Source organism: Bacillus rossius, chromosome 5, assembly GCF_032445375.1.
Source record: "Bacillus rossius redtenbacheri isolate Brsri chromosome 5, Brsri_v3, whole genome shotgun sequence".
Lineage (NCBI taxonomy): Eukaryota > Metazoa > Arthropoda > Insecta > Phasmatodea > Bacillidae > Bacillus > Bacillus rossius.
The window spans coordinates 45,070,399-45,097,523 of NC_086333.1; the positions used below are offsets into that span (position 1 = coordinate 45,070,399).

The window sequence follows — 27,125 nt, forward strand, 5'->3', positions numbered from 1 at the left end:
TGGATTCATGCGCCCCCCCCCCCCCCCCTCTTTTTTATCACATACCACACCAATAAAGCGGGGGGTCCGGGGGCCCTCCCACGGAAAAATGGTGCTATTTAAGCATTTTCCATACCTACATGTAACAGTTTCTGTGCTACTGTAACTTCCATGCATGAACCCACTATGTCCGTAAAGTAGTCCGTATATTCACTAGACTTGTTCATTAAATATGTTGAGACTTTATATTGAAAATCAGATTAGACATTCCTGGCATGCAAGTTAAAAAAACCTTTTTACCAGTTACCAGTTGTCGTAGGAATTACAATGCAAGCCGGCGATTTCGGCGCCCCCACAGCTTTGCGCCCGGGGCGTATGTCCCGCTTGCCCCCCCCCCCCCCCTTAGTTGCGGCCCTGGCGATGGAGATAAACGCATATTATGGACAATACAACGACGACAAACACCGACGAACACAGAAGGTTCCCCGTGGCGATGTTTCGGGAACTGGCGTCTGTTCCCGTCACCGGGCACAGACAACCCCGTTAAGTATCCTCACGGTTCAGCAGCCAATGACGAGGTAACGCTTGCCCGAGCGCGCAGAGACTGTGGCAGTCATCGCAGAGATCAATGAACTCGTGAATGTTCCCGGTCTCTATCTATCGCACAAAAAAAAAAAAAACAAAAAAAAACACCTACTTTGGGATAGCGACATATGAAAATTTTAATTTGCATTTGTAAGTAATTAAATTTTTTTTAACAATAAAATAATCTCCACAATGTAACGCAGCCACAAATAAAAACGTGGCATGTGTTTTAAAATAGGCTGATACACATTGCAAAGTGCCTCACCAAAAGGATGTGACATGTTGTGAAACATTAACCATGTAAAACTGACACATTTATACGTGGCAGTCTTGTATCAATGGGTAACCGTACCATTGCCGACAGTCTGTTCAGTAGAACCATAATACACAATGCGACACTATTGCTACCCAACTACTTACTTCGAAAATATGCCTAAGTGACACATTTAAAAAAACAATTGATTTTATATGTAGGCCTAATTCTTCTAAAAACTTTTGTTTGCAAGGTAACAGATCACTTTGAAACGTTACAAATTTGTTTATCTAAAATACCTTTACAATTTTTTGGATTTGTAGTGGTATTGTTTTGAGTAGTCTATGCGTTATATGACTACTAAAAATAGCTAACTGAAAACAAGCAGTACCTTCCTAGCATATGCCTCACTATGTGAAAAATGTGAAACAAATAAATATAAAAGGAAAAACAAATTTCCTTGAAAACTTAAACGTTACTTCCGCTAGGAAAAAAATTTATTTTAATATTTTATGCTGTAGTTTAAACATATTTTGATGTCCACCAACAATGTCACATTAATTTTATTACAGAATACGAAATACACATTATTATTTCATAAATCATAACTAAAGATGATAAGAGACCCTGTGATTAGAGGCAGTGATTTTTCGCGAAAGACATGTTCGCTTACTAGACTGCAATACGGTATTTCTGCGTCGGTAGTTTCTGCTTTGCGATTGGCGGCCGTTTGCAAGAGAAGCAATTGCCTTATTTTTGGCCAGGTCATTTAAGACGCTTTTTCTTCTGCACGGACTTGCTGTGATTCGAGTGCCGACGGTGGAGATGCACCTGAAAGCATTACTGGCCCTACCTATGATTCAGCGGGATATTTTACCGCCAGGTTCGGATTCACAATCTTATATCTACATTTAAAAGTTAAAAGCTTTACCTAAACGCTGGAATCTTAACTGCAATACCTCATCAACAGCCTTCTGCCAACATAAATACTATTAATTTAGTATATTTTTCAACGAAAATTCAATTTCGGTTGGCCTACTTATATTGCGTGCAGTCACGTGACGTCATTCGCCTATTTATTGACGTGATATCAAGGGTGGGATCAGGAATACTTTCCGGAGGGGCTACCGTATAAAGAAATGATTTAGTAGCAAAAAATGACATCAAATAAGTCAGATATTGGCCTTATAATATTTACAAATTCATAGTCTCAAGTATTGAACTTTAATTGTTTATAATATGAATTTAAGTAGGATATTTGAGTAGGTACCTAATTTACCGAGTTTGTATCGTGTTTTTCTATTTTCAAAAGTAATAGTAGCTCTAGACTACATTGCGTGTTAAAAAATTATGCACCAATTAAACTGAATGTGCTGTAGCACAGAAACCATAAAATCAAGTAGTGGGTATTATTTAACTACAGCTGGTGTAATTTTGCCGCAGTTGGCAACACGTCCCGGCCCGTACAGGAGCAGGCCCGATGACGTCGGCAACGACGCCATCAGCTTTAATTCCGTCCGCCCCGCGTCACGAACGAACTTCCTACCCCCTCCTCTTTCCCAAAACAACCCGCATGGCCCTCCCCCCTGCGCGCGGGGACCAGCAGCGTCCACGAGTCCAGTCCGCGGTCGAGTCTCGACCTGTTTCCGTCGGCCCGCTTGGATTCGGAGAACTGCCGGGTCGGAGAGATGGTAGCTCTCCCCACCACACCACTCCATTTGCCGCCCGACTGGGCTGAAGTCACGTAGCGGCATGTCGCCCAGTTGGTGGTTGGCATTTTGCGTTTCGTTTTTTTGCAAAGCTTACAAACTTTGGTGTACTTCAGTCTTGCACAAAATGGTCAGAAATACGGCACCTACCTGTCGACAAACACGAGAGCAATACACTGCAAAATAACCAATGTTAAAAGACAACACTGTAACTTCTTTCGTAAATAGGACCGTGCATTTTCGCGAAAAGATTTGGATACCAGCTGTTTTGCGTTTGATTGAATTTCTTTCCACTGTCTACACACGAAACACAATATTCTGTGCAGAAGCAATATCATCATGAATGGCCCGGCTAAATAAGGAAATGACTTCTCTTGCAGACTGCCGGCAATTAAAGGGAAGACACCGCTGGTGCGGTTAGGCCTGTACTTCTTTTACAGTCCAGATTTGTTTTGCTAAAAACACCTGCCCGTATTCATTAATCATTATTTTTTATTGAACCATTGAAAATTTTTATGTTTAATTTACGATGAACGCTGGTTAAAAATTTTACAAGCGTCTTCGTGAACATACGGATATCTTCGTTAGTTTACGGAAACTATAAGTCTAGAGCAAAAACACACTCTCCTCCTTCCCTCGTGTTTTTTTTACCCTGTTTATGGAATATAGAACCAGACAGTAGGACAGAGATGAATATTGTTGGGAACTAGGAAGACCGCTTTCGTTTATTTGAGGTTTGTTATCGTTTCAAAAGCATATGAGTTTATTTACTGTATTATCTCACAGCCACAACTAATTCATATTGTTTCGAGGCTGCTAGAGACGAGGCAGGCCAGCCAGCCCGGTATGCCTGCCTGGGAAACTCCTCGCGGACACAGATAACGCCCGTCCCCTTTCCCATTTAGACTAAAACGACCTTACATTATTGGTGGCCTCTCACTGAGTTCTGGCGTATCTCTGGCTCTCTTTCGAGGACTCGCCAGGTTCCTAGAGCCCCGTCGCGGGAAGTGGCGTAACTATGACGCCATTGTTCTCGCAGCTTCAAGGTTTGATGCCGCGACATTTCTGAGGACTAAAAGGTATAAAAGGAGGAAGCCAACCTGCAAGCTGCAGTGAAGTGAAGAGGATGAGTGACCCCTTGGCGAGCGATAGCGGGCGACGAGAGGCGGTTTTCGTGTATGAAGATCGGGACTTTGCGGGGCAATGTGTTGGGACCGAGGTGTGTGGTAATAGGCAAACAGTAGAGAAAGAGAGAGAGAGAGAGAGAGAGAGAGAGAGCTACTGTCGCGTCAAGCTCTAGTGGGGGAAGTAAATAATGGACTTATGAAAGTTTAATTGATTCGTGGATAGTAATTTATATTGTAATTTAAAAAGTGTAGGTAATTATTAGTTAATAAATATAACTCTAGTTAATTATTTGAGCCATTCTTTCAGATCTGTATTTCCCAATCGTAACAATATTAGCTACCTACCTATCATATTGTTACAAGTCGGGAAAATGTGTTCGTAAGAATAGCCCAATTAATTTTTATACATTTTTATTTACTACGAATATTTAAATTACTAATTAAATCAACACACTTAATGTATGTTCACAAATCACACGCACTTAAAAATGTATGTTCATAAATAACTTAATATTGTTAAGTCCATAGTTCACACTCCTCACTGGAGCTAGGCTGAACAGTGTTTCGCCCCTTACCCCGCACCTGTCCGCACGCACAGTCTATAGCGCCACTCGGTCACACACGCAAGGTCCCACCGCTCCGCGTCGCGCCGCTCGCAAAATATGCGGTCTCCCGTCCTCGCCGAATTAGCACTTCACTCCACTCGACTGTTGGAACTCTCGGAACTCCCGCGAAGGGGCCAGCGTCGCCATTTTTATACCCTTGGCAGTCTTTCTGGAACCGACTGGAGTGGTTGCGACATGCCACGTCATACCGGGCCGATCCGACGCTCGAAGCATCCAGAATAACAACGCTTATTCATGTCACTCCATTCGGTTTTCCCAGGCCGCCAGGAGATGTAAAACAGAGCCGAGGAAGGTGGAGAGGCCGGGCAGCTCTATTCCCCGAAGGAATGCATGCGTGACGTCAGTGGCCATGCGGGTCCGCCAGGCACCCGGTTATCTGGCGCGCACCGTGTCCTTGTCTGCCGCGTTCGTAACAATATCAACAACAATGATCAACGTGTCAATATAATTAATTAATAAGAACTTTATTTAAAGAAAAAATATAGCTATCTATTTTTATTAATTATGAAATAATCTTAATGTCTGTACCATAAATTTTTTTAATTTAGGCCTATACTAATAAATTTGTATGGTACACATGCTATGCATTTTACTTTTACCTAAACAAATTTATAATAAATACAATAAAGTAGTGGTAAATTCTCCAGACGATTGTAGTATAGGTTTGTAACTACAACTTATTAGCCTACGCCTATATAATCATGTAGTAAATGTCCTAGTATGTCTTACACTGTGACTTTATGTAAAATTTTCATGGAACCGTAGCTATACTTTTTATTTAATCGAGGCTTTGTCTTTCCTAGCATAGTAACACTTCTTAAATTTTATTATACAGAATAAGATGAGCCTAACAGGTAACTACATTGTTTGGTTTTAAGAAAAAAAAAACATACTTCCAAATTTTGTTAGTCTAAGGATAAGAAATTAAGAATGAACAACAAACATAACTTATAGAGTTACGAATTTTTTTTTTCAGTTTTCTGGAATTCACCTTTTAAGGACTGGTAGTCTTTTCCCCCTAAAGTAACTAAAACTAAGTGTATTTGTAGAAGTAGTCCGGGTTAGGGAAGGGAAGGGTTGCAAGCATCGTGTGCTTTGTTCGGTTATTGGCCAGCCGTGGCAGCGATTGAAGCCGTGACTTACTCACCTCACTCTTAACTCTACACTAAACTACTAGATAAGTTGGGCCCAGGTAAAACCTGCATATACACAGGGAAAACCCTGGGCACTGCCATGCGGGGTGCAAGTTTGCATGCATTCAGTGTAGGGGCATACAGGATACAGAGAATGATATACATATATGCAGAGTTAGACAGAGTAGAAGAGAGTCTACCATGAGTGGGGAAGGGGGTGTTGGGAGCTTGGACGCGTAATCCGCTTTCATATTTTTATCCACTGCTGGACATGCATGAAAGTTGGGGGAAAACATATTTTTCACCGACCCCCGACTTGTCCCGACAATATATTACGTTAGAAGCTCGCTCGGGAATCAATGAGGTCGTAATTAAAAGAATATTGCAGGCTTTTCATGCATGTTCAATATTTTATAGTGTTTTAAACGTCGCTTACCTAACCTAATAAGATTTTATTTTAGTTAAGGTCACCTAGAGGAGCGAAACCCTACACCAAAAAAAAAATTATGAATAAAGAATTTTGCTAGAATTTTAACCAACGTAATTTTAGGCATTATTTATTTCACTCATCTGAACTTACTAACATCTTACCCAGGTGCAAGAAAAATCGACCATCACAAAGAAAATATTATTAAGAACGAATTTTTTGTGAGATGTTATTTTCGCAAAACACTTAGACTACCCTAACATACATTTTACCATAGGAAAAAAAAATCGAAGACGCATGAAGAGATGTATGAGTCGGGTGTTTAGCTCGGATTAAGGAAAAAAGTAATTTTCCGGAAGTTAGGTAACTAATACCGTGCCTATGGACATATTTTATGTTGTCTTTTCTCTGCCGATTTTCCCCGGTGAAATCGTATGCGGGTAGCCTAATTTTCACAGGGATGAGAGCCACACCCGAACAGTTCCGAAGTTCTTCGAAAATTGTCGATCGCTCGTAAAAAAATTTTTTTTGCAGTGATTTATAAATTTCAAGGTCAAAGAGTATTTTAAATAACGATAACTTAACCTAACCAACCTTTCATTTTAATTACGATAACATATCCTAAAATACAGTTCCAAAAAAAACTATTATCTATTAAGATCCTGTCACATGGTCAAATTTTAGCATCCAACACCTTCCAGTATACTGTGTCAAATAAAGTTGGAGGGTTATGACGTTACCGAAAACGTCACTACCGCAGCCTTGTATGATTATATGTATGATGGTTTGAGTTTCCATAAAACATTTTGCATAAAGAACGGGTTCTAAAATAGCTGGGATGTTCTATGTATCTGGTCAAACAAAATCGTGTGCAGCGAAAACGGAAATTACATTTATTTCCGCCACGACGTATACTTTAAATGGCGAAGAACACATGGACGATTAAAGATGTTATGAAAGTGAAATAACAAAAATTTATGTTGTGAATATTATTGTGAAATAAAAATTAAGGTACTTACATTAAAAAAAAATAAAACCACACAAATGGCATAAAAAGGGTTTTAAAAAGATTTTATCCAGGACTACAAGTGATGCATTATTTAATTTCAAAATTGAAATTAAAACTGTAATTTTAGAGATACCTCTGACCAAAAATAAAACTTTGATAGTGTGGCATGATTAAAACCATAATTTGAGGTTATCTGTACGACTATAACTTGATAGAGAAAATTGGAAGCCATTTCCCGTCCAGTGCTATCCCTCCAACTCTGTTGTCAGATATCACCATGGAGGTAATAGTCTATGGAGTGGAAGCAGGCGTACTTTTCAAGGGTAATCAATGAAGTCTGTACCCGAAATAAAATCTTCGGACTGCGCATGCGCACGACGATTGTTTACATGTACCACCATACAACGGGTGGCAAAAGAATAGCAGACAGCAATGTAATTTGTATGACGCTTTAGGTAATGTGCGTGCAAAAAATTTAAATATGAAACTATTATTTTTATAAGTGCTTAATTAGGAACGATTTAATTACAGTATAAGAGTGAAGGAACTGCCAATACCACATTGAAGTATTTACGATTCTGCATGTTTGTTTAATATAATGAGCACCTATAATACTTGGTTTTTAACATTGTCTTGATATGTTTTTTACTGTGAATATTATTATTGATGTACTGCGACGACTGATGCGAAGTGTTATGAAATCGACACTTTATACTTTGGATTACAATTAACGAATGTTAAATTCAAACGAGTTTTTGGATTCCACGAAATGCTATGCTGCAAACAGTAGTCGAATAAAACATTTTTTTAAAAACAGTTAATGAGAAAATTGTACAAAGGTTGCGAAAGTGTAGAGTAAGTCACAGTGTGTGTTGCTGTTTACATGTAGATACTTCTCAAGATTCTTGCATCGTGAATAAAAAAAAACATGCTGTTTTAATATTCCTTAAAATTTAATTTAAATCAACAGTTGAAAGGGCCTAGGGTAGGCCAAAATGATTTTATGCATAATTAACATTGTTCATGCGCACATTTTTTTGCTAATCAACTTACCTAGTCCAAATGTTTTATTTATGAAGCCACTGAATTCAATTCAATTCTTTGTTTTCCTGGATACTACACTTTTACACAAATATGGTACAAGTAGTATAGGACTCGTCAGCAAAGTTATATTTCAAAATATAAGTTACCTATTTGATTATATATAAACACTTGACAAGTGACAATAAACAAAGGGTAAAATTCTTGGGTCGCAGCTTTTCCGTAAATAAAATAAAATTCTGATAATACATTTTTAAACACTATATGACGTTCCTCTACTTACCCTGAAAACGGCGTTTCTAAATTTCCACTGGTTTCCGAGATATTGTAGTTATATATTACAGGATAATGCCATCAGGACCAAGATATTAACTTGGATACGTGATTATGGAAATTTTACTACATTATCAATTGGTGGACAAAACAATGACAAGCTTGTAGTCAACAGAATAAAATTTATGTGAAATATTAAGTTTAGGTGCATCTGCCTTGCATCGTACGTGTGTGCTCCGTTTACTCGCTATATTTCAAGTAACGGCCGTTCAAAGCACATTAAATTAACATGTTCATGAATATAATATCTAACATATAGGTACATTTACTATTTACAACACTATTTACGTCGTCCATCAGAACTTAAAATTGAAAAGCCAAATTTTTCTCTCGCTGTATGAATGCACATTAAACATTTACAAAAAGAAAATAACAGATTCTTACTTGTGGAAACTTAATCCATCACAATTGCTGAATCTATTAGTGCAACCAAAAGCTACACAAGCTTTCACCATCACGTGTATTCAGCGAAAAATTAAAACGGCGACATTCAAAACACTGTAAGCATTGGCGTTTTTGCCACCTCTAGCTCGATCCTTGTCTTTCGGCATCGTCTGCTTGGTTACTTCATGTTTGCTTCCACGCTTCCACTCCATAGACTATTACCTCCATGGATATCACTGATCGAACCTAACCTAACTTTTCTCTTCGGTGAACTTCGGAACTGTCCGGGTTGTGGTTGTGCCTGTGAAATGTAGGCTGTGCGTCGAGTGCAGTGTTTGAGCTCACGTCTCCGGGCAACAAGGGGCGCTCCGCCACGGCGGGCCACCGCAGTAAATCCAAATAAATAAATAAACAAAAATGTGATCGGAAGCCGCCATGTCGCGCGCGCGCGCCGTGGGCAAGGGCAGCTTCGAGCGCGTCAGGCTGGCGGGCGTGGGCGCCTTCGGGCTGGTGCTGGAGGTGCGCAAGAAGGACGGGGCGGACGCCGGCGCCGTGTACGCGATGAAGAGGATGAGGAAGAAGGATTTCCGCGGTGCCAGGGAGGACCTGGTGCGCGAGCGGGACATCCTGTGTCAGGTAGGCGCCAAGGACCTCGCCTGCCCCCCCCCCCCCCCCCCCCCCGTGCAGAGCCTCAAGGGTAAACAACGCGATTTAAAACCTAATATATCCGATTGGGGCATGTTTAGGAAAAGCATTTAAGAATTCCCTGACGGCCGATAAGTATAGTTTGTTTTCCGGAATAAGTTTTTAAACCGTATTTTTAGAAGAGTTAAAATGGACAAAAGCGTGTGGCATGACAAAACCGGTACAGATTCTTGAAAGCACTTAAGGGACTTGCATTACACCTTTATCTTCATTTCTCCGCCATATGATGTTAACGGTCACCGCTCAAATTTAAGTGTTGTCCTATGTGCGCATATACACCCACAGCCTTGTGCTTACAGGCGATACCGCGCTAGAAGCACCAGCGAGCGTCGCGCTTATCATCCCGCTTCACTGACACAGATCCACCCCTGACGAGGCGGGCCCATTAAGCTGGACTCTCAATGATCCGTCAAAGTCCGTCCGTCACCCGTCCGTCCGCCGTCCATCCGTCAACAGGCCGAGATCTTCGCAACGATCCACACGTCCATCAAATACTTTTTATTTTTATTTTGGTGCTGCCAAATGACTGGAAGGTTTAAATACTGTTGAAAATTAATCTTGTGTATCTATGTTAAAAAACATTAAGTTAGGCACTTTTAAATCATTAAAAAAATATTTTTTTTCGCATCATTATTTATTAATATATTTTAAGATTTACATACGTACCTAATTTTTTGCAATTCCATGCCTCGGGAAATTTTTGTATGAAACATAAAACTTAAAAATGTGCTCAAACGTAAGTAAATAACATTTAATGGAAGCAGCTAAAAAAAAAAAAAAACAAAATTAAAACCTTATAATATAACCAAGGTTGCCGGTAATAGTTATTATCTTGCTAACATTTTTGACGTTATTTCATCCGTACGTCCGTCTAAAGTTGAAGCTGGGTAAGGTTTTGACGGACGGACAGATGGAATTCTCCGATCCATTTGATTGGCTGCTGGTTACGTGATTGACGGATGGAGGGGTGATCATTGTGAGTCCATATTTACTGTAGGCCATGAAAAAAATGCAATTAAAACATTAATTTTGTGAGGTATCTACGTTTTAACTTTGCCTCCGTCATCTATGGACAAGTTCCATGATAAAAGCAATGAAGGAAGCTCTGCTGTTGTTGTTGTTGTCGTTGACTCAAGAGAAGGAGTAAGGCTAGGGCCATGCATATTTCACGAAAAGATTCAGAGACTAGTTATACCTAAGTTAAAACACTGTAACATCGTCTGTGTTTCGTGATTGGGCGAGTTTCTTTTAGGTACGCGTCGATTGTTACAACACCAATAACAGTAATTCAGCGCGGAAGTAAACGTATCCTGAGTGGCTCGGTCAAACAAGGCAACGACTTCTCTCGCAGACGGTCGCCAATCACAAGGAAGAAGCCGCTGTTGTGGGTATACCGTGTTGCAGTCTAATAGGAGTTCAGATTTATTCGCGAAAAATGCCTGCCCCTAAGTAAGGCAATAACACGATGGTCATTAGAATGGCTTTTCAAACTAGTGCATGGCCACATCTTCGTGTGAAGCCTTTTTAAGCTTTTTTTTTTCCTTCAGCTAAAAATTCCGCCATAGAGGTTAGATCTTAGATGCTCAAAACATTGGCTGCACTCTGGAAACAGTTTTAAATGACATTTAAAAAATCAAAGTTGTGGTTTTTAACAACAGTGATGCTGATTCCTACTTATTGATCACTATCAGACATTATCAAGCATCATTGACGCAATGTTTTTGGCGGGACAATAAATGACATGGCGAGGTTAAAAAGTGACTTCAACTACGTCACTGAAGCCCGTATCCTGGCAATTCATAACTACATGTTTCAAACGAAAACTATTTTTGCACATAGATTTATTAAAATAACTGTGGAGCCAACCCGACGACTGACGCAATTTTCTACTGATGAATTGCAGTGTGGATAGCCAATTATAAGAGCTGGAAATGCCATATATAAAAATGAAGACAGGCGCATTTGTCCTACCAGTTCTCGGAAAATAATGCGTCGTTGTTCAGTCATTCGATTTGTCTGTGATTTTAGTTCCGTTTCTGTAAGACGTCCACATGCTCCTTCTTACCTGATATGATTTATCCAATACGGTAAAACGTAAAATAATTCATTGTATGTAAACCACCCTTTAGATTCTTGGAGAGTTGTACCCAAAGTCTGTTAGGTCACTTACCCACGGGCGACTTTCTGTCGCAGCGACTGAGCGCCAGAATATCGCGGCTTCGGGAGACAGTCACTTGCCCTTGCAAACCAGCGACATTCTGTCGCAGTATCAGAATGTAGCCTATTTAGCTTGTTCGGAACGCACGTGCTAAAAGAAAAAAAAAATGAAGACCGCAATGGGTGCTAAAGCTAGTAAGTCAGCGAATTATTAAAATCTTTTGGCAAATAAATTTTTCCGCCTTTCTCTTTCTTATCTTCTACATCCAGGTCATCCCAGTTTGTGATAACACTCTTTACATACATCTAGCCACAACTTCGTTTTCAAATTTCTATCGCTTTAATTTAATTTTTTAACGAGCAATTATAAAGTTCAGGTCATTTTTCTACCTCTGAAGTTAACAGTTCCGATGCTATATTCAGTGCTGAATGCCGTGTCGATGCTCTAGGAGGCGATCACGGCTCGAGGCAGTCGCTGCGACAGTTGTGTCGCCCGTGTGAAGAGACACGTGTTTCATTGTCCTTAGCGATCGCTCAGCGACTGTCTGGACGCGGCGACTAGCAACAGAAATGGAACCAGTTGTGTCTTTTTAAGTCACGGCGACAAAAAAGTCGCTTCGTGTGCATGGATCAATTACAAAGCTCTGGTTCCATCAAGAGTGGCTATTAAGTCGCTGCGACAGAGCGACAGAAAGTCGTCCGTGTGTGAGGGCCCTTACACTCGCCATATTGTAACACCCAAAACATTGCGAAAATGGTGTTTGAACATGCTTGATGAAGGTTAATACGAAGTACCTATATGTTATAATTTCCTTCGTTAAACGCATTGATTTCCATAAAACACAGTGCTTTAAAACTGTGAAAACAACGCAAAACACCGCACTTCAGCCAATGTTCTGGTTGTCTCGAAATATGGCGCATAATATGCATGATTAACCCATGATTACAAACATTTTACCTTCAAATAAATCATAATCTGGTTAAAATCTAGGATGTAAGGGGGATTTGGCCTCGCCATCTTGCTATTTGCAAAAAATTTATACAGCTTGCAATAAAGCTTCTGTACTTTTTTTTATATAGCGTTGGACTTAGCTTTGGCTACTTGAAGTCAACACTTGTGAACTGGTGTGATTATCATGACAGTTGTAGTCGCCCGCGTGAAGTAATAAGTTATTTCCTCGCGGCACTTACACACTAGAGTTTGTAAGAAAATACGTGGTTGCAACAAGATATAGAAGACCTTGACTTGCCAAAAATTGGGGTAAATAGTTTCAAATTAGAATTATAAACTAATAGTGAGTCCAATGTCTAGGAATAACGAGGACTTAAGTAACTTTTTTGTGAAAATTGCCTCGTTGAGGATTTTTAAGTCCATTAATTTTAAGAAACAAAATTATGGGTTTCGAGGGAATAAATATCACAGCTATCAAAAATGTTTTTTCCTCTCCCACGATAGTCGTGCATTAAAAATTGGAACTTTTATTCTCGTAACAGGTGGTATATTAAACTTTAATTAATTAATTAAATCCTATGGAGGGGCTCGGGCCTCCTCTGCAACCTTCTCGTCAGTTAGAATTACTCGGCGTGACCCGTGAGCCCGAACAGTGGCGGATTTACAAATTTTCAAGGTATAGGCTGTAAAGTTTTGGCCGCCCTTGCCACTACAATTTGCATGTCCTATATTATTTTTACAATTCAACAATTTCGTTGAAATTGCACGTAAAATAATTTTCGGGTATATTTTTGAGCTAATCAAAGCTCAATCATGTACGATTAATAAGGCGGGGTAATGCATGCTACTTAAACAATAATGTACATTTGGTAAACGTGAATAAATAATCTTTATTGCGCTTACAAACAATTAAAAATAATCAACTCAGTCAAGTTATAAAAGTTCATTACAATACCTTTTTTGCGCGATTTTTTGTTGGCAAAATCATCGATGATATCGTCGTTAGTAATCTTGTTCATTATATAAGTTACAAACCATCCAGTTTGCAGACTCCAACCAGTAGTAGGACTGGCATGTATGGGTTGATAGTGGGAAGAGAGAAATACATTTTCTTTAATTTCGCTCTTTTCACTCATTCAAAGTGTGGGCAGAGGGCGCAGAGGCCGATTAATGTTGTTTTTTTTTTTTGGGGGGGGGGGGGGAGGGAGGCGGCAAACTAGCTGTTTTACACTAGAATATGGAAGTTTGCTACACGGATTCACGGAATGTACAATGACAAAGGAGAGGGGAAAGTCATCGGCAAAATTTGTTGCAGACTTCTATCTGTAAAACATCAGAAAACAGAAAACCGTCATGCAGAAACCTTTTTGATTTCAGAGGTAGAAAAAAAAATCGTTCCCCAAAAATCTGCCGCCCTAGGCTTAAGCCTACTCAGCCTGCTGGTAAATCCGCCACTGAGCCCGAACGATACATGTTATTCAACAATACATTTTTTTGAAACAAACAAAAAATATTGTTTATTTATTGTTTGACTTCTTTATTCTCAGTAAAAAGCAGACTGGCGTTATAATGTCGTTTTTGAACGAAATTAGCTTAGTTATACTTATATCAAGGAAAGTTTTTATTAGTAGCCAAACAATTAGTATAACCTCAAAGTAATTAATATGAATGTCGACATAAACCAAATACAGCAAAGAAAAATTATGCTAGGACTTATCATACATTTCTTTATTACTAATCGTTGATTTAGTGTTTGTTTCATTTTAATGTAATTTTTTATTTGCCATAAAGAAAATTGTTTTACATTGTGGACTGAAAGGCGATTCACGTAGTGGCATAGGTAATCATATTATGACCCATTAAAGTGAAGGGCATACAATTATTTACTGTGACCATTTATTCCTTGATATTTATTGTGCTATTACAAAGTCAATCAATAAAATTTACTGTCCTTTCCTCATAGTTACATTACAATTATCCTGTGGGTTGCTTCTATATTTACCTTATTGGGTGTTCGTCTAGTTTCGTTAATAATTTAAAACTTCAAACCTTTCAGCAGATAAAATTTCTACACTACATTTTATGCTTGCATATACTTGATGTGGAATTTTTAGAGTTTGTAAAAATATTTTGATAAATATTTCAAAGTGCATCTTGTAAATACGAACACTTATAACATAGAGAGGCCTACATAACTTCAAAATACACGAGCTCTTAATATATGCATACATTTCACTTACACTACACAAAATTTTGTGCTTTTACATATCTCTAATTAAAGTTCCTTTTACAATTCTTATACACCTATTTTTATTGTTTATCATAAAAATATTCACAGAAAACAAAAGCATGCTCTGATTTGATTGGCTGTTGTGGCGTTATGTTTAAGTTAAATCTACTTTCACGTTACAATAACCAATGTGTGTCCTTTTTTTGATGAATGTGCCTCTACATATGCATTTTTTCTTGTGTAAACATCTTAGCTCTCTGTGTACGTCATTTGGTGGTAGTCATTTCGTAAAGGGAACGGAATTCGCATGGAACGGGAATTGGAACCACGGCACTCTTTTTTTATATTATTTCCGCGCTCCCCACCCCTTCAACTCTTCCACACCGTCCTCGCTTCACCTTTCCCTCCGACACTAGGCCTGTCGCGCATGCGCAGAAAGATTCTGGCGCATAGTACGAGCCTGTATTTAGGTGATAGTCATCAAATAAGTTAGCGATCTAATTGGTGGGGAGCTTCCTTCACGGCTGTACACCAAAACATATTTTGTAAATCATTATTCAACATACACCATTGTTAGGCACACTAAAGGACCGTGTACCAACTCATCCAACAAGACACGCACCCCACCCATTGATCCAAACGATATGAATAAATATGTGGGGTGCACCTGATTTACAAGCACCAGCTAGTTATAGAAACTTCTGTAATTGGTTTCGCACACACGTAAATGCCCCGGATGTCAATATGATGAATTGGCGGTGACAGTTGTCCTTAGTTCGCCTGTGGCTTTAATAGGGTTAAGTATCCTAAGATTTTCTTTCTTTCTTTTTCAATGTCTTCATTGGAAGGTGTACCATCGTGAGCAGGGATCCAGATGGTAGCGACGTCAACGACTACCGCGGGGATACCGATGGAATACGTACCCTAGTCAACTGAGATCTTGATGGCAGTGACACCAATGGCTGCAGAGATCACGACCTAAGGTGTACTGTCGTCACTGACAAAGCTAAAGGAGACTTTAACACTTTGCAGTGATGTCTGCAAAGGTAACTTCTATGAATGTCATTTCATCAGCGGAGGAGACTTCGATGCTTGTAGCACCACTAACATCAATGATGGTCACTGAGATGCAGCGACGGCTTCTGAGCATCAATGTCATCATTGTGGAAATATATTTACAAACAATAATGTTTGTTGACATGAGATGAGAGAATGTTCAATGAATCCATCGTTCAAGAAATTTAGCTGTGAAAAATGCCATAAGCATTTTGCTAGAAAAGATTACATGAAAATACACTTGAAGACATGCCCGGCGACAGAAACTAAAGATTTTATTGCAACAGCGTTGCATCAATACGCATTAGAGCGCATGCATTAGAGTACTAGCAGCAACACCATCATCATCTGGCTTGGGCCAGAAAGGTTAATTGACAATGACTAGGCATCGTTGCAACTACTGTGATATGTCGTTCACATTTTATTATGATGCATGAAACACGTGAAGAGAAAATGTGCGAAGAATCATTTTTGTATAAAGTTTTGTTGTGCTAAATGCCAAATGTGGTTTACTTAACGAGGAATTAACTGCATACATTTCGACTTCTCAGCTTAAGTTGAAGACTTCCATGCGTACAAGCTCTAGTAGTAAAGTAGATGCACAGCAACCGAATGCGATGACGCCTGGACACGGATTTTTTTTAAATACCTTTGGTGCAAAAAAGGCATTTTTACTTACTGACAATATTGAGCCAGATTTAATAAATTGCTTACGGATGATGTAGCAACACAATGACCTTTAAAATATAATTTATACTTAGTTGAACTGCATATATGGTAAACCAGAGCACTTGAGGACCAATCGAAGAAGTGTGCTTTCAAGACTATGAGTACTGCCATCACAATTCTTACAATACAGAGCAGTATGTGATGCAAAGTATCAATAAACTCTGCAAAAAAGAAAAAATTACATAGGAAAGTGTATTGAAATTTGGGAAGTATGTTTTTTTTATTTATATATTTTGTATAAGTATTTTATATTTTTAAAATTTTATTTTTATTTTTATGTAAAAAAGGAATTAAGTTGTCGAATTTCTCTCGAGGTATTATATTTCAGTCATCATGAGGGCCAATACTTCAGGATTAAGAATCAGCGGCTTGAATTTATATTTTGAAGAAATCTTTTGTCACTTTTAGGACTTTTGAAACCTCCAACATTTTTTGGAATCAAACGGAAAATTTTCATTTAAAAAGTACTATAGGAACATTTGTAGTCATTTTGTTGATTTTTGATTCGTTTTTGTGGACTTTTATGGGAAATTTTGCCACTGTGACTTCTTAAGTCCAAGATGGCAACACCGGTTACTACCCGCACCTTGCACCTCACCCTGAATCCTGTGCCCGACTTCATTTTCTACTACATGACTATATATTATTGAGAGTCCAGCTTTAGTCTCATGCACAGAAGACAATAATTGTTCTATATCATACATTTAGTCTGATGACGGATGGAATTGATGGACTATGTGAAAATCAGCTTTCGTGGAATTCATGTTCCTGTCTCGAGATGTTGCTTCAGATGAGCTTGACCATTGCCATCTTATTTCTCAAATTAGCATTTTGCAACTATATGTTTCATAGCTAGCGATGAAGACAAGCTTTGTGAAAGCAGCAAGCTTTGAGATCAGCTTGTTTCTTTCCTACTTCTGCAAAGCTGATGTTCTAGACGGAGAAACTGAAGATTCGTTGACCCCGAGTCAGAAACATTACTAATCCACATGTTGCACCTTAGCATTTATTTTTCAGCAGTAAAAGTAAAATTTTGGTTATTTTTAAGTTTGTCACCTAACTAGATTAAAAATTAGTCAAATATAACCTAACCTACTTAACATAATGTAACATAATGTAATATAATGTAACCTAATCCAACTAGATTCTCCAGAAGAATAGGTATTTTTACTTCTATCTTATTGCAACTGCATGAAAGGTTGGTTGTGATAGGTCAGCAACATTTAAAATACTACTAAAGAAGGGCAGAACACTCTCAAAAATGTAAACGGGAATGGGGATTGTTTTAACTGGAACTCAACTTTTTTCAGGGTTCACAAGGCCATACAATAATAAAAAATAACAAAATAAAAATATGTATTAAAAATCTTTTTTGATTGTGAGGATTAGTTACAAATGTTCTCTATCTACTAGTACAGGGACTCGATCCTTGTTTTATGTATTTTTTACTCTTCAGTTAGGAAGAAGGGGGTGGGGGTAGCTGGCTACGGCCATACTCTGAAATAATCAGTGTTATACATCTGCCTTGCTGGTGATGGTTGGCATCACTGATAACAGGTGAATGTCAGTTCCGGTTATGGCGCCTGTATATGTAACACGGTCAGGGGCGTAGCCAGGGGGGGGTTTTAGGGGTTCAAACCCCCCCCTTAGCACCAAATATTTAATTAATTTCTTATTCATCACTCAAACAAATTTCATATTAAAATTAATAACATTTTTACCATTACAATATTTAAATTTAAGTACCAAAAACTGCTAAAATAGCACTATTTTACACCTTAAAATCCAAATTTTCCCGGGGGAGGACCCCCGGACCACCCGCTTTAATACGGGGGGGGGGGCATGCTTTTTAACACCCCCCATATACAAATCCTGGCTACGCCACTGAACACGGTGAACGGACAATAAAGAATATTAAGTGCTAACTACATGTACTTGCTTATCTACAACTTTATACCTATGAATGCAAGTAAAACATGGCGCAGTCGTGTGGAATTGTGTTTATATTTCAGTTCGTCCATGTTCGTTTGATTTGTCAGCTATGGTTGATATAACCTGTAGGTGTGCGTTTGTTTGTCGACACGTGTTTGTCGGACGTCGGTGGTAGATAGTGGCTATCGAACAATGTTGTGGACAGACTGCATCGTATAGTTGTTTTTCTGTTTGTGCCATGGCAGGCCTCAATCTTGTAAAGCTCCCCGACTCTGTCGACTTGGAGAGTCCCACGGCCCGAAAAGACTGGGAAGTGTTTGAAGGAGATTTTGAAAATTATTTAATCGCAACGGGCCAGGATGAGGGCCCAGATAAGGAAAAGATCGTCCTACTCAAAAACATGTTAGGCTCCCAAGGACGAGCCCTTTTCGAAACATTCGACATCCCACCGGAGAACAAGCTAGTGTATTTTAAAGTAAAGGAAGCGTATCGCGTGTTCGTGGCACCAAAAACAAATCCTTTGTATGAACGGTTTGTTTTTAACCAGCGTGTGCAACTTGAGGGTGAGACTTTTGATAATTTCTTGACTGATTGCCGCCGCCTGATTAAAACATGTGGCTATGAGCGCCCAGTTTCGCAGGAAGAGAATATGCTGGTTGACCGCATCGTCCAGGGCATCGGAGATTCGTCCATTCGGGAGAGTCTGCTGAGATTAGACAATGCTACTCTTACTAAAGTTGCTGCACACTGCCGTCTGATGGAACAAAGTCAACAACAAGAAAAGGAGATTCAAGCTCGGAGTTCTACTTACGATAGTGTAAGTTGTGACTTTGTGTCCACTAAGGATAGGAAGTCGTCACGCCCAAGGCAAAACAGCAAGTTTGGTGATAACGGTGAGTACAACTGCTCAAGGTGCCAGACACAGCACAAGGCCAGACAATGCCCAGCATATGGGAACAAATGTGCCAAATGTGGCATTATGAATCACTTTGCTGCCTCATGCAGAGTTCGGAAAGTTCGGGAGGTACAAGCAAAGCATTCTTCTAGTGAGAGTCTATACTGTGATGCGGTGACAGTCAATTCTGTGTATCCTAGAGGGACTAGAACAACCCACATCAATGAGTGGAGGGAGCGTATACTGATTGAGGATAAAGTAGTAAACATAACATTGGATCCCGGTTCTGAAATAAATATTTTGCCAATCAGTTTGTTCAGGACTGTTGACAAACAGTTAAAGGTCAGGCCAACATCCCTAAAAATTGAGGTTTGGGGTGGGACCATTCTTGCAGCAAAAGGAGTACCTAGTTAATTTGTGTTGTTCTGTCAAAGGCTTATGTTGAATTTGTTATAGTTGACTCTGACAGCACTCCTTTGTTAGGGCTACAGTCTTGTGTTGACTTCAATCTTGTGAAAAGGGTTCACTCAGCTTGCCACGAGGCAAAGGACAGATTCATTAAAGAACACAATGAAGTATTCACGGGTTTTGGCTGTTTCCCCCAAGTATGTAGAATTAACATTCGCGACCATAGCAACCCTGTTTGTAAGCCTCCAAGAAGGGTCACTAGAGCAATCAGACCTGCATTAAAACAAGAACTGGACAGACTCGAACAGAAAGGCATTATATGTAAAGTTGACAAGCTCAGTGCTAGCGCTTGGGTGAGCAACCTAGTTGTTGTGGACAAGTCAAGTGGGAAGTTGAGGTTATGTCTTGATCCGACTGACCTCAATAAGGTGGTGATTCGAGACTACCATGAAATACCGACATTGGAAGAAATGCCCGAGAAGCTCACAGGAAAAATTTTTTATTCAGTGTTTGATCTTAAGGAAGGGTTCCACCAAGTGCAACTAGATGAATACTCGTCTCACAAGTGCTGCTTCTCGACACCATTTGGGTGCTATCGCTATCTACGCATGACATATGGCATTGCCAATGCCCCAGAAAATTTCCAGAAGTTTATCGAGGAGAACTTTGCCTGTATTCCTGGAGTGGTGACGTTCTTCGATGACATCCTCTGCACAGGCGAAACAGAAGGTGACCATGATATGTGTGCTCAGCAAGTGGTGGAGCGTGCAGCCAGCCTTGGCATCAAGTTCAACCCAGATAAGCTTCAATATAAGGTTTCCGAAGTGAGGTATTTGGGCCAGATCTTCTCCGCCGCAGGCATGTCACCTGATCCTGAGCGAATCCGAGCTCTGACTAGTCTACAGGCTCCCAGAAATCGCAAAGAACTTCAATGTACGTTGGGGATGTTCAATTTTGTTCGCTGTTATATTCCAGGTATGTCTAGTGTGTGTTCCCCATTGTATGAACTTCGTAAAGCGGATGTAGACTGGTTGTGGCTCCCATGTCATGAAGAGGCTTTTTGTAAACTCAAGTCACTCATCACAAGTGCCCCTGTCCTGGCAACTTTTGATCCCACAAACCCACTTGTTATACAGTGTGATGCGTCACAGAGTGGGCTTGGTGCTACTTTGTTTCAGGAGGGTCCAAAGGGTCTCCACCCCGTGCACATTGCCTCCAGGTCCCTTACAGCAGCAGAAAAGAGCTACTCCCAGATTGAGAAGGAGCTCTTAGCAGTTTCTTTTGCCTCAGCTAAATTTCACTACTATATTTATGGTAAGCAGGTCCTGGTGCAATCTGATCATAAGCCACTTGTGAATGTTATGGTCAAACCAGTTCATCATATAGGCTCAGCACGCCTTCAGAGGTTACGTCTTAAATTGTTGAAGTATGACCTAAACGTTACTTACCTACCTGGTAAACTCATGTATTTCGCAGACCACCTGTCGCGGTCATATCTTACAGACAAGGTAATCCACGATCCTGCAATGGTTGAGGTAGTACATTCCGTCAGTAAGCACTTGGCTATGTCAAACAAACGCTTGCTTCAGTTCCAGTTGGAAACAGCTAAGGATGCAGCTCTCTGTCAAGTGTCCCAATTTTGTCAGTCAGATTGGCCCCCCTACAGTAGAGTTCCTCAAGTATGCAAACCTTATTACAAAATGCGGGACGACTTGTTTGCTGAAAGTGGTTTAGTCTTCCTCGGCGATAAGGTCGTTGTTCCTGAGGCTCTAAGACCATATGTTCTACAGCTGCTTCATGAAGGCCACTGTGGAGAATCGAAGACCAAGTCCAAGGGCCGTCAGTTGTTTTACTGGCCATCTATCGATATTGTGCAGTTCATATAAAATGCTCTGTGTGTTGAGAAGTTTCGCCCAGCCAACTACAGACAGCCCCTCTGCCCACATCCCATTCCAAAGCTGCCATATGACACAGTAGGTGCAGAAATTTTTGACTTCTCTGGGAAAGATTATTTGGTTCTTGTGGACAAATATTCCAAATGGATAGATGTGTGTGAACTTCCCAAAAAGACTTCCTCTGCCGTCATCAGTGCCATGCAACAAGTATTCAGCACTCATGGTCTCCCACGAGTGCTGATGGCTGATAACATGCCATTCAATTCTCATGAATGCCGTCAGTATTATGCCCTGAGTGAAATTGAGCTACGAACTAGTAGTCCTCATTATCCACACAGTAATGGGTTGGCAGAAATGGCAGTAAAGATTAGCAAAATGCTGCTACGCAAAAGTCAGGGCACTGATTTTAGAAACTTACTTCGTGAATATAGAAACACCCCTCTTCCTGGCTTAGACTGGTCCCCCTCTCAGTTACTATTTAATAGGAGACTTCGGAGTAAACTGCCTGTCTCATATAACACCCTCAGACCTAGGGTCATCTCCCCAGAACACGTGGTTAGAGCATTAATGTCAAAGGAGAAGCAGATGAAAGACGTATACAACAAAACGGCCAGGCGACAGGAGATAACATTCGTTAAGGGGGAAACTGTGGTTGTCAAAACTCACAAACATGACAAGTGGGAGCCGGGAGTCATTGTGGGCAAACACTCATCACCTCGCTCCTATTGGGTGCGAGGATCAGGTGATAGGATAGTGCGTCGCAATGTGATCCATCTGAAAAAAAAAACCACGACCTCGCAGAAGCCCCACCAGTCAGCTCCACGCCTGCTCGAGGTTCCCAACACCAAGACTGATGGCGAGGAGGGTAACCGTCTGAAGCAGACTCCACGCACCTCATCATTGGAGCCTGACTTCCGGGGGTTTGAGCCTGAAACTTCTACGAATGCAGTGACTGATGTGTCTACTGTGCAGGGTGATGAATCTCAGGAAGCAACAGACAGCAGTGGCCATACCTTGGCTACCAAAAGTGGAAGGGAGGTGAAACCTGTGAAGCGCTTAAATTTGTAATGTTGTCTGCTTGTCAATTAGTATGTTGATAGTGAGTTGTGAATTGCACATGTGTGTTTCATGCAGTATACTTGTTTTCTGAATTATAGTGTGTACTGTTAAAAAGCAATTGCACAACTTTGTATGTAAGTTTGGTCTCAACAAGTAAACCTTAGAACCCTAGCAAGTGGTCACATGTCTCGCAGTATAAAGGGGAAGGTGTTGTACATCTGCCTTGCTGGTGATAGTTGGCATCACTGATAACAGGTGAATGTCAGTTCCAGTTATGGCGCCTGCATATGTAACACGGTGAACGGACAATAAAGAATATTAAGTGCTAACTACATGTACTTGCTTATCTACAACTTTATACCTATGAACGCAAGTAAAACAATCAGCATGAATGTATTATCGCTAAACGTTGTTGGGTATAGGCTATACAAGGGCGTACGCAGGGAGGGATGATATTTCCACTCCCTCTCCCCACTAGCTAGCAAACTGCTATAATTATAAAGCAACCAAAAAGCAAAGTGTTTCACCCCCCCCCCCCCCCCAAGAAATTAATAATATTTACACTCCTCTGTGTCTGTGTGTGTGTGTATTTGGCCGTGAAAATGCCCGAGGACTGATTGGGTATGAATGAATGTTGATCTACCCGCTGCTGGAGGCTGGTATAGCGCATCTCATCCTTAGATTGCAGTGTGTGTTTTAAATACAATGCTGTAATGTAACAAAAATTTATCAAAATGTATTTGAACCATTGTATTTTGCAAAGTAAAATTTGGAATGAGTTTTTCTGAAATACATATTTTTGTTGTATTTCAAGAGCATCATTTATAATAAGTTGTACTCAAAAGACACCATCTTATTTTCAATTGTTTTCGTCAACAATTTTTTTATAACTATTAATATAATTTTTTTTGCTCTTTTGAGCATAGCACGTAATTTTATGGTATGCCTTATTATTAATAGTGACTGACTAATATAAATAATTTTTTTTATGAAATAATAATTGGTGTTTAGCTTTGAATTGTTATTACTATTTTTTGTCAGAATTATTAAAAGGTTGAGAATATAAGAATACTGTCATTAGACACTAGTTTATGGTATTAAAATAATCAACAAACAGTAATATAAAATAAATATTAAAACTTATTATAATTAAATATTGTAAACAAAAAAGTCTGCTGTTTTTTCAGTACTCACTGTTATTGTGTAAACACCACCTCAGTAACGAGCAAATTCATGTCTTCTAATGTTGCACATAAACTTATAATTCAAAAGTTTAAACATAATTATTAAAAATAACGCAGAGCATAGTAAATATACGAAAATAAGTGATTTCAACTACATTTCTTGAAACGAATCATACGTAGTTTCTGCACCCACTGCTAGAATTCGTTGCCGGAGCAGCTACGTCAACTATTGAATCATTAAATTTGCAGAGCTACAGGTTAAACTACATATATAATGAAACGGATCCGTTAAAAAGCGAAAAGGTAACAAGAATATTGTTAATAGAGTGTCAGTCTTGTTAAAATTCATAAACCATTAACGTTAATACTTACTATAAATTATGAATATTGTACGTGTCACCTGCCACAGATGGCAGCACCGTGGTTTTGATGAAATGACTCCCACCAAATGCAGTACACGGAGAGCTAAGATGTTGCAGTGGAAAAGGGCACCCGGGTGCCGCGGCAGGTGGTGGGCAAGCCGTACCTCGCGCAGCTCCACTACGCCTTCCAGTCGCGGCGCCACCTGTACCTGGTGATGGAGCTGGCGGCGGGAGGCGAGCTGCGCGCACACGCCGGGGCGGGAATGGGTGCGACGAGCGTGCAGCTGTGCGTCGCGCAGCTCGTGGTGGCCGTGGACGCGCTGCACGCACTCGGCTACGTGCACCGCGACATCAAGCCCGACAACATCCTGGTGGACGCGCGCGGCCACCTCGTGCTGGTCGACTTTGGCCTGTGTGGTGACGCGCGGCGGCCCATGGTCACCCAGTGCGGCACGCTCGACTACACGGCGCCCGAGGTACGGGTCCATATATTCACATATCGATATTTTTGTAACATCGATACCTAATATTGAACTGAATAAAAAAATAAATTTTTACTTCCACCCCCATCCCCCCCACACACATTTAGTAAAACTACAGAGCTTCTGATACATGGTAAGTGTGTGGAGCCGTGTTTTTCCTTCAGTTAATTGTTTCGCCATGTTGGTTGAAGTGTTGTTTCTGCATTGTAAATCAATTTTAAATTACCTTTTTTTTTAATAATAGTATTGTTTATTAACTTAATAACCATCATCTACGTCATCACACACCAACGGAACAATGTAGCAACGAAGAGGGTAAAAAGTGATTTCAACTACATCACAGCATGTCGTCTCCTGTCATTTCCTAATTCCACACCTATAACTCAATGTCAAGCCGAGTACAGTTGATAGGCCAATTAATCACCATTATTTATCAAACAACGAAAATGACAAAAGAAATTTCATTTTTGAGTTATGTAATAACAATTTTTAATTGGGTAGGAAAAGATTACTTAGCTAACTTAGCAATTTATTTGCTTTAATTAGCCATATTTGTTCAGAACCAAGATTTATTGGTCTGTCAGCTGTTCTCGGCTTGACATTGAATTATGGGACAACCTGTATATAATTGCATGTCGATTCTACACACAATATAAATACTCTGTAATACGCAATGAAATGGAAATTGACTGTGTCTGAAGCACTTCTTAAAAAAATTATATATATTTTTTGTGATGATTAACCAACTTACGTTTCACTTTTATTAGTTTGTAAACATTTGAAAGTAAAATCCAATTTGGCCTTTGTAAAAGCTAAACTTTTTTTCAAGAAATTTATTTTAGAGCCAAAACATATCAAGAACACTATATTATACTTACTTATATATTAGTTTAATGATAAGCAACTTAAGGGTAACAGTTTCGATATTTCAACAGTCTGACATACCATCTATATTATCAGTGGTGGATGCAAGGGGAGGGGTGATAAGGGTAAATATCCACCCTGAAGTTATGAAAAATTACGAGAAATGTTGATGAAGACATTGTTATTTTGGGTGATGTAAGGTGGGCTGTTGCAACTCTCGAACCACAAACTACACAGTACACGATGCATATTGAAAATGATACTGTAACTGTGTTCAAAGCCCTTATTTTCATATAACTTTTTCTTATTACAAAAATTCTTATATTAATTTTATTTCAAAACCCCCCTGCGAGATAAATTCCTGTATCGAGGGGTGTAGGTCTGTGGGATTCTCAAGCAGGGCCTGAAGAAATTCCCCGGGGGGAAGGGGAAAAAAAAGGGGAGGGGGCATGGCCCAAGTGTTATGCGTGGTTATTAACTGAAACAAGAGTCACCTCTGGATAGCGTGCTTGTTTGTTGTATACTGCCCATATGTTGGCCTACATGTATGCAATACTAAACATTAAAATATACAAAAATTATTCCATAGAACATAGTTTTGAGGTTTAAGTTTATCAACACTGTTTCACAGTCACGATTTTGAAAGCGCAAGTGGGGCCCCTCAGCGAGAGATCTATGCCCATGCCTGTATCTACCACTGGATATCATCACGTCAATGTTTATTACCATCGATATCCTTCAAGCAATATATCGATAGAGCGGTATGTGAGGGAATGTTGGAAATGGTGACGGGAGGTGCTGGACTCGAGCCTGTGGGAGGATGCCACTGGATACAGCCCCGCCGCCGACTGGTGGAGCGTCGGCGTGGTGGCCTTTGAGCTGCTGACGGGCGCGCTGCCGTTCACGCCCTCCTCCAGCTGGCGCGCCACGAGCCTCGTGCAGCGCCGCATCCTCCATGCAGACCCGCGCATCCCGACGGGCGCCGCCGTTTCTCCCTGCGCCGGGGACTTCCTCGCGAGCATGCTCGCCAAGGACCCGGAGCAGCGCCTGGGCGGTCGCGAGGGCCGTGCCGACCCCATCAAGGCACACCCCTTCTTCCGCGGCCTCAGCTGGACGGCGGTGGCCAGCAAGAGCACGGCGGCGCCCTTCGAGCCCGGCGAGCACCGCGCGAGGCTGCCCTTCACCAGGTGGCTGCTCCGGGTCGCCCTCAGGTCGCTGGGCGCCTGCTGCGATTGCCTGTGCCAGCCCGGGGACTGCACCGGCTTCAGCTACTGCCGCCCGGCGCTGGGGACGGCGTGAAGGTTGCCGTAGTGTCTTCACTGCTTCAGCCTTACAACTATACTGATCCTTTATTTTACTTAAATCAAAGATGAAGACATTTAATACAGGATGACCATAAAAGAATGACTCACTTTCAATGGTATATTATAACAGTTTCATTTACACTATCTACAACACATATTTACAACTAACCTACTTTTTCTCACAAATGTTCAATATGTGCACCTTTAGTTATACAGAACACAGCCAACCTAAGTCCAATTCTTCCCACACTTTCGTTAACAAGTCCGGAGTAATGGAAGCAATAGCCTCTTCAATTCTGTGTCTC

At 40.4% G+C, this 27,125-nt stretch overlaps 1 protein-coding gene across 2 annotated transcripts; it reads left to right on the forward strand.

Moving 5' to 3' along the window:
• Window positions 1–8,951: 8,951 nt before the first annotated feature.
• LOC134531752 (ribosomal protein S6 kinase alpha-5-like) lies at window positions 8,952–26,917 on the forward strand. 2 transcript variants are annotated; one of them, XM_063367628.1, is made up of 3 exons: window positions 8,952–9,242; window positions 24,317–24,646; window positions 26,312–26,917. In XM_063367628.1, the coding sequence occupies exons 1-3, from the start codon at window positions 9,042–9,044 to the stop codon at window positions 26,813–26,815; spliced, it is 1,035 nt and encodes a 344-aa protein (XP_063223698.1). In that variant the 5' UTR covers window positions 8,952–9,041; the 3' UTR covers window positions 26,816–26,917. The 2 variants fall into 2 exon arrangements, with proteins under 2 accessions (XP_063223698.1, XP_063223699.1); XM_063367629.1 differs by having other exon boundaries at window positions 8,990–9,242; window positions 24,362–24,646.
• The last annotated feature ends 208 nt before the right edge of the window (window positions 26,918–27,125 follow it).

Bases quoted from the DNA above. Each gene is read 5' to 3' on its own strand.
- LOC134531752 (XM_063367628.1), top strand. From the start codon at position 9,042: ATGTCGCGCGCGCGCGCCGTGGGCAAGGGCAGCTTCGAGCGCGTCAGG. The intron at 9,243-24,316 runs GTAGGCGCCAAG...GTGCCGCGGCAG, and splicing joins AGCGGGACATCCTGTGTCAG to GTGGTGGGCAAGCCGTACCT. The intron at 24,647-26,311 runs GTACGGGTCCAT...TGGTGACGGGAG, and splicing joins TCGACTACACGGCGCCCGAG to GTGCTGGACTCGAGCCTGTG.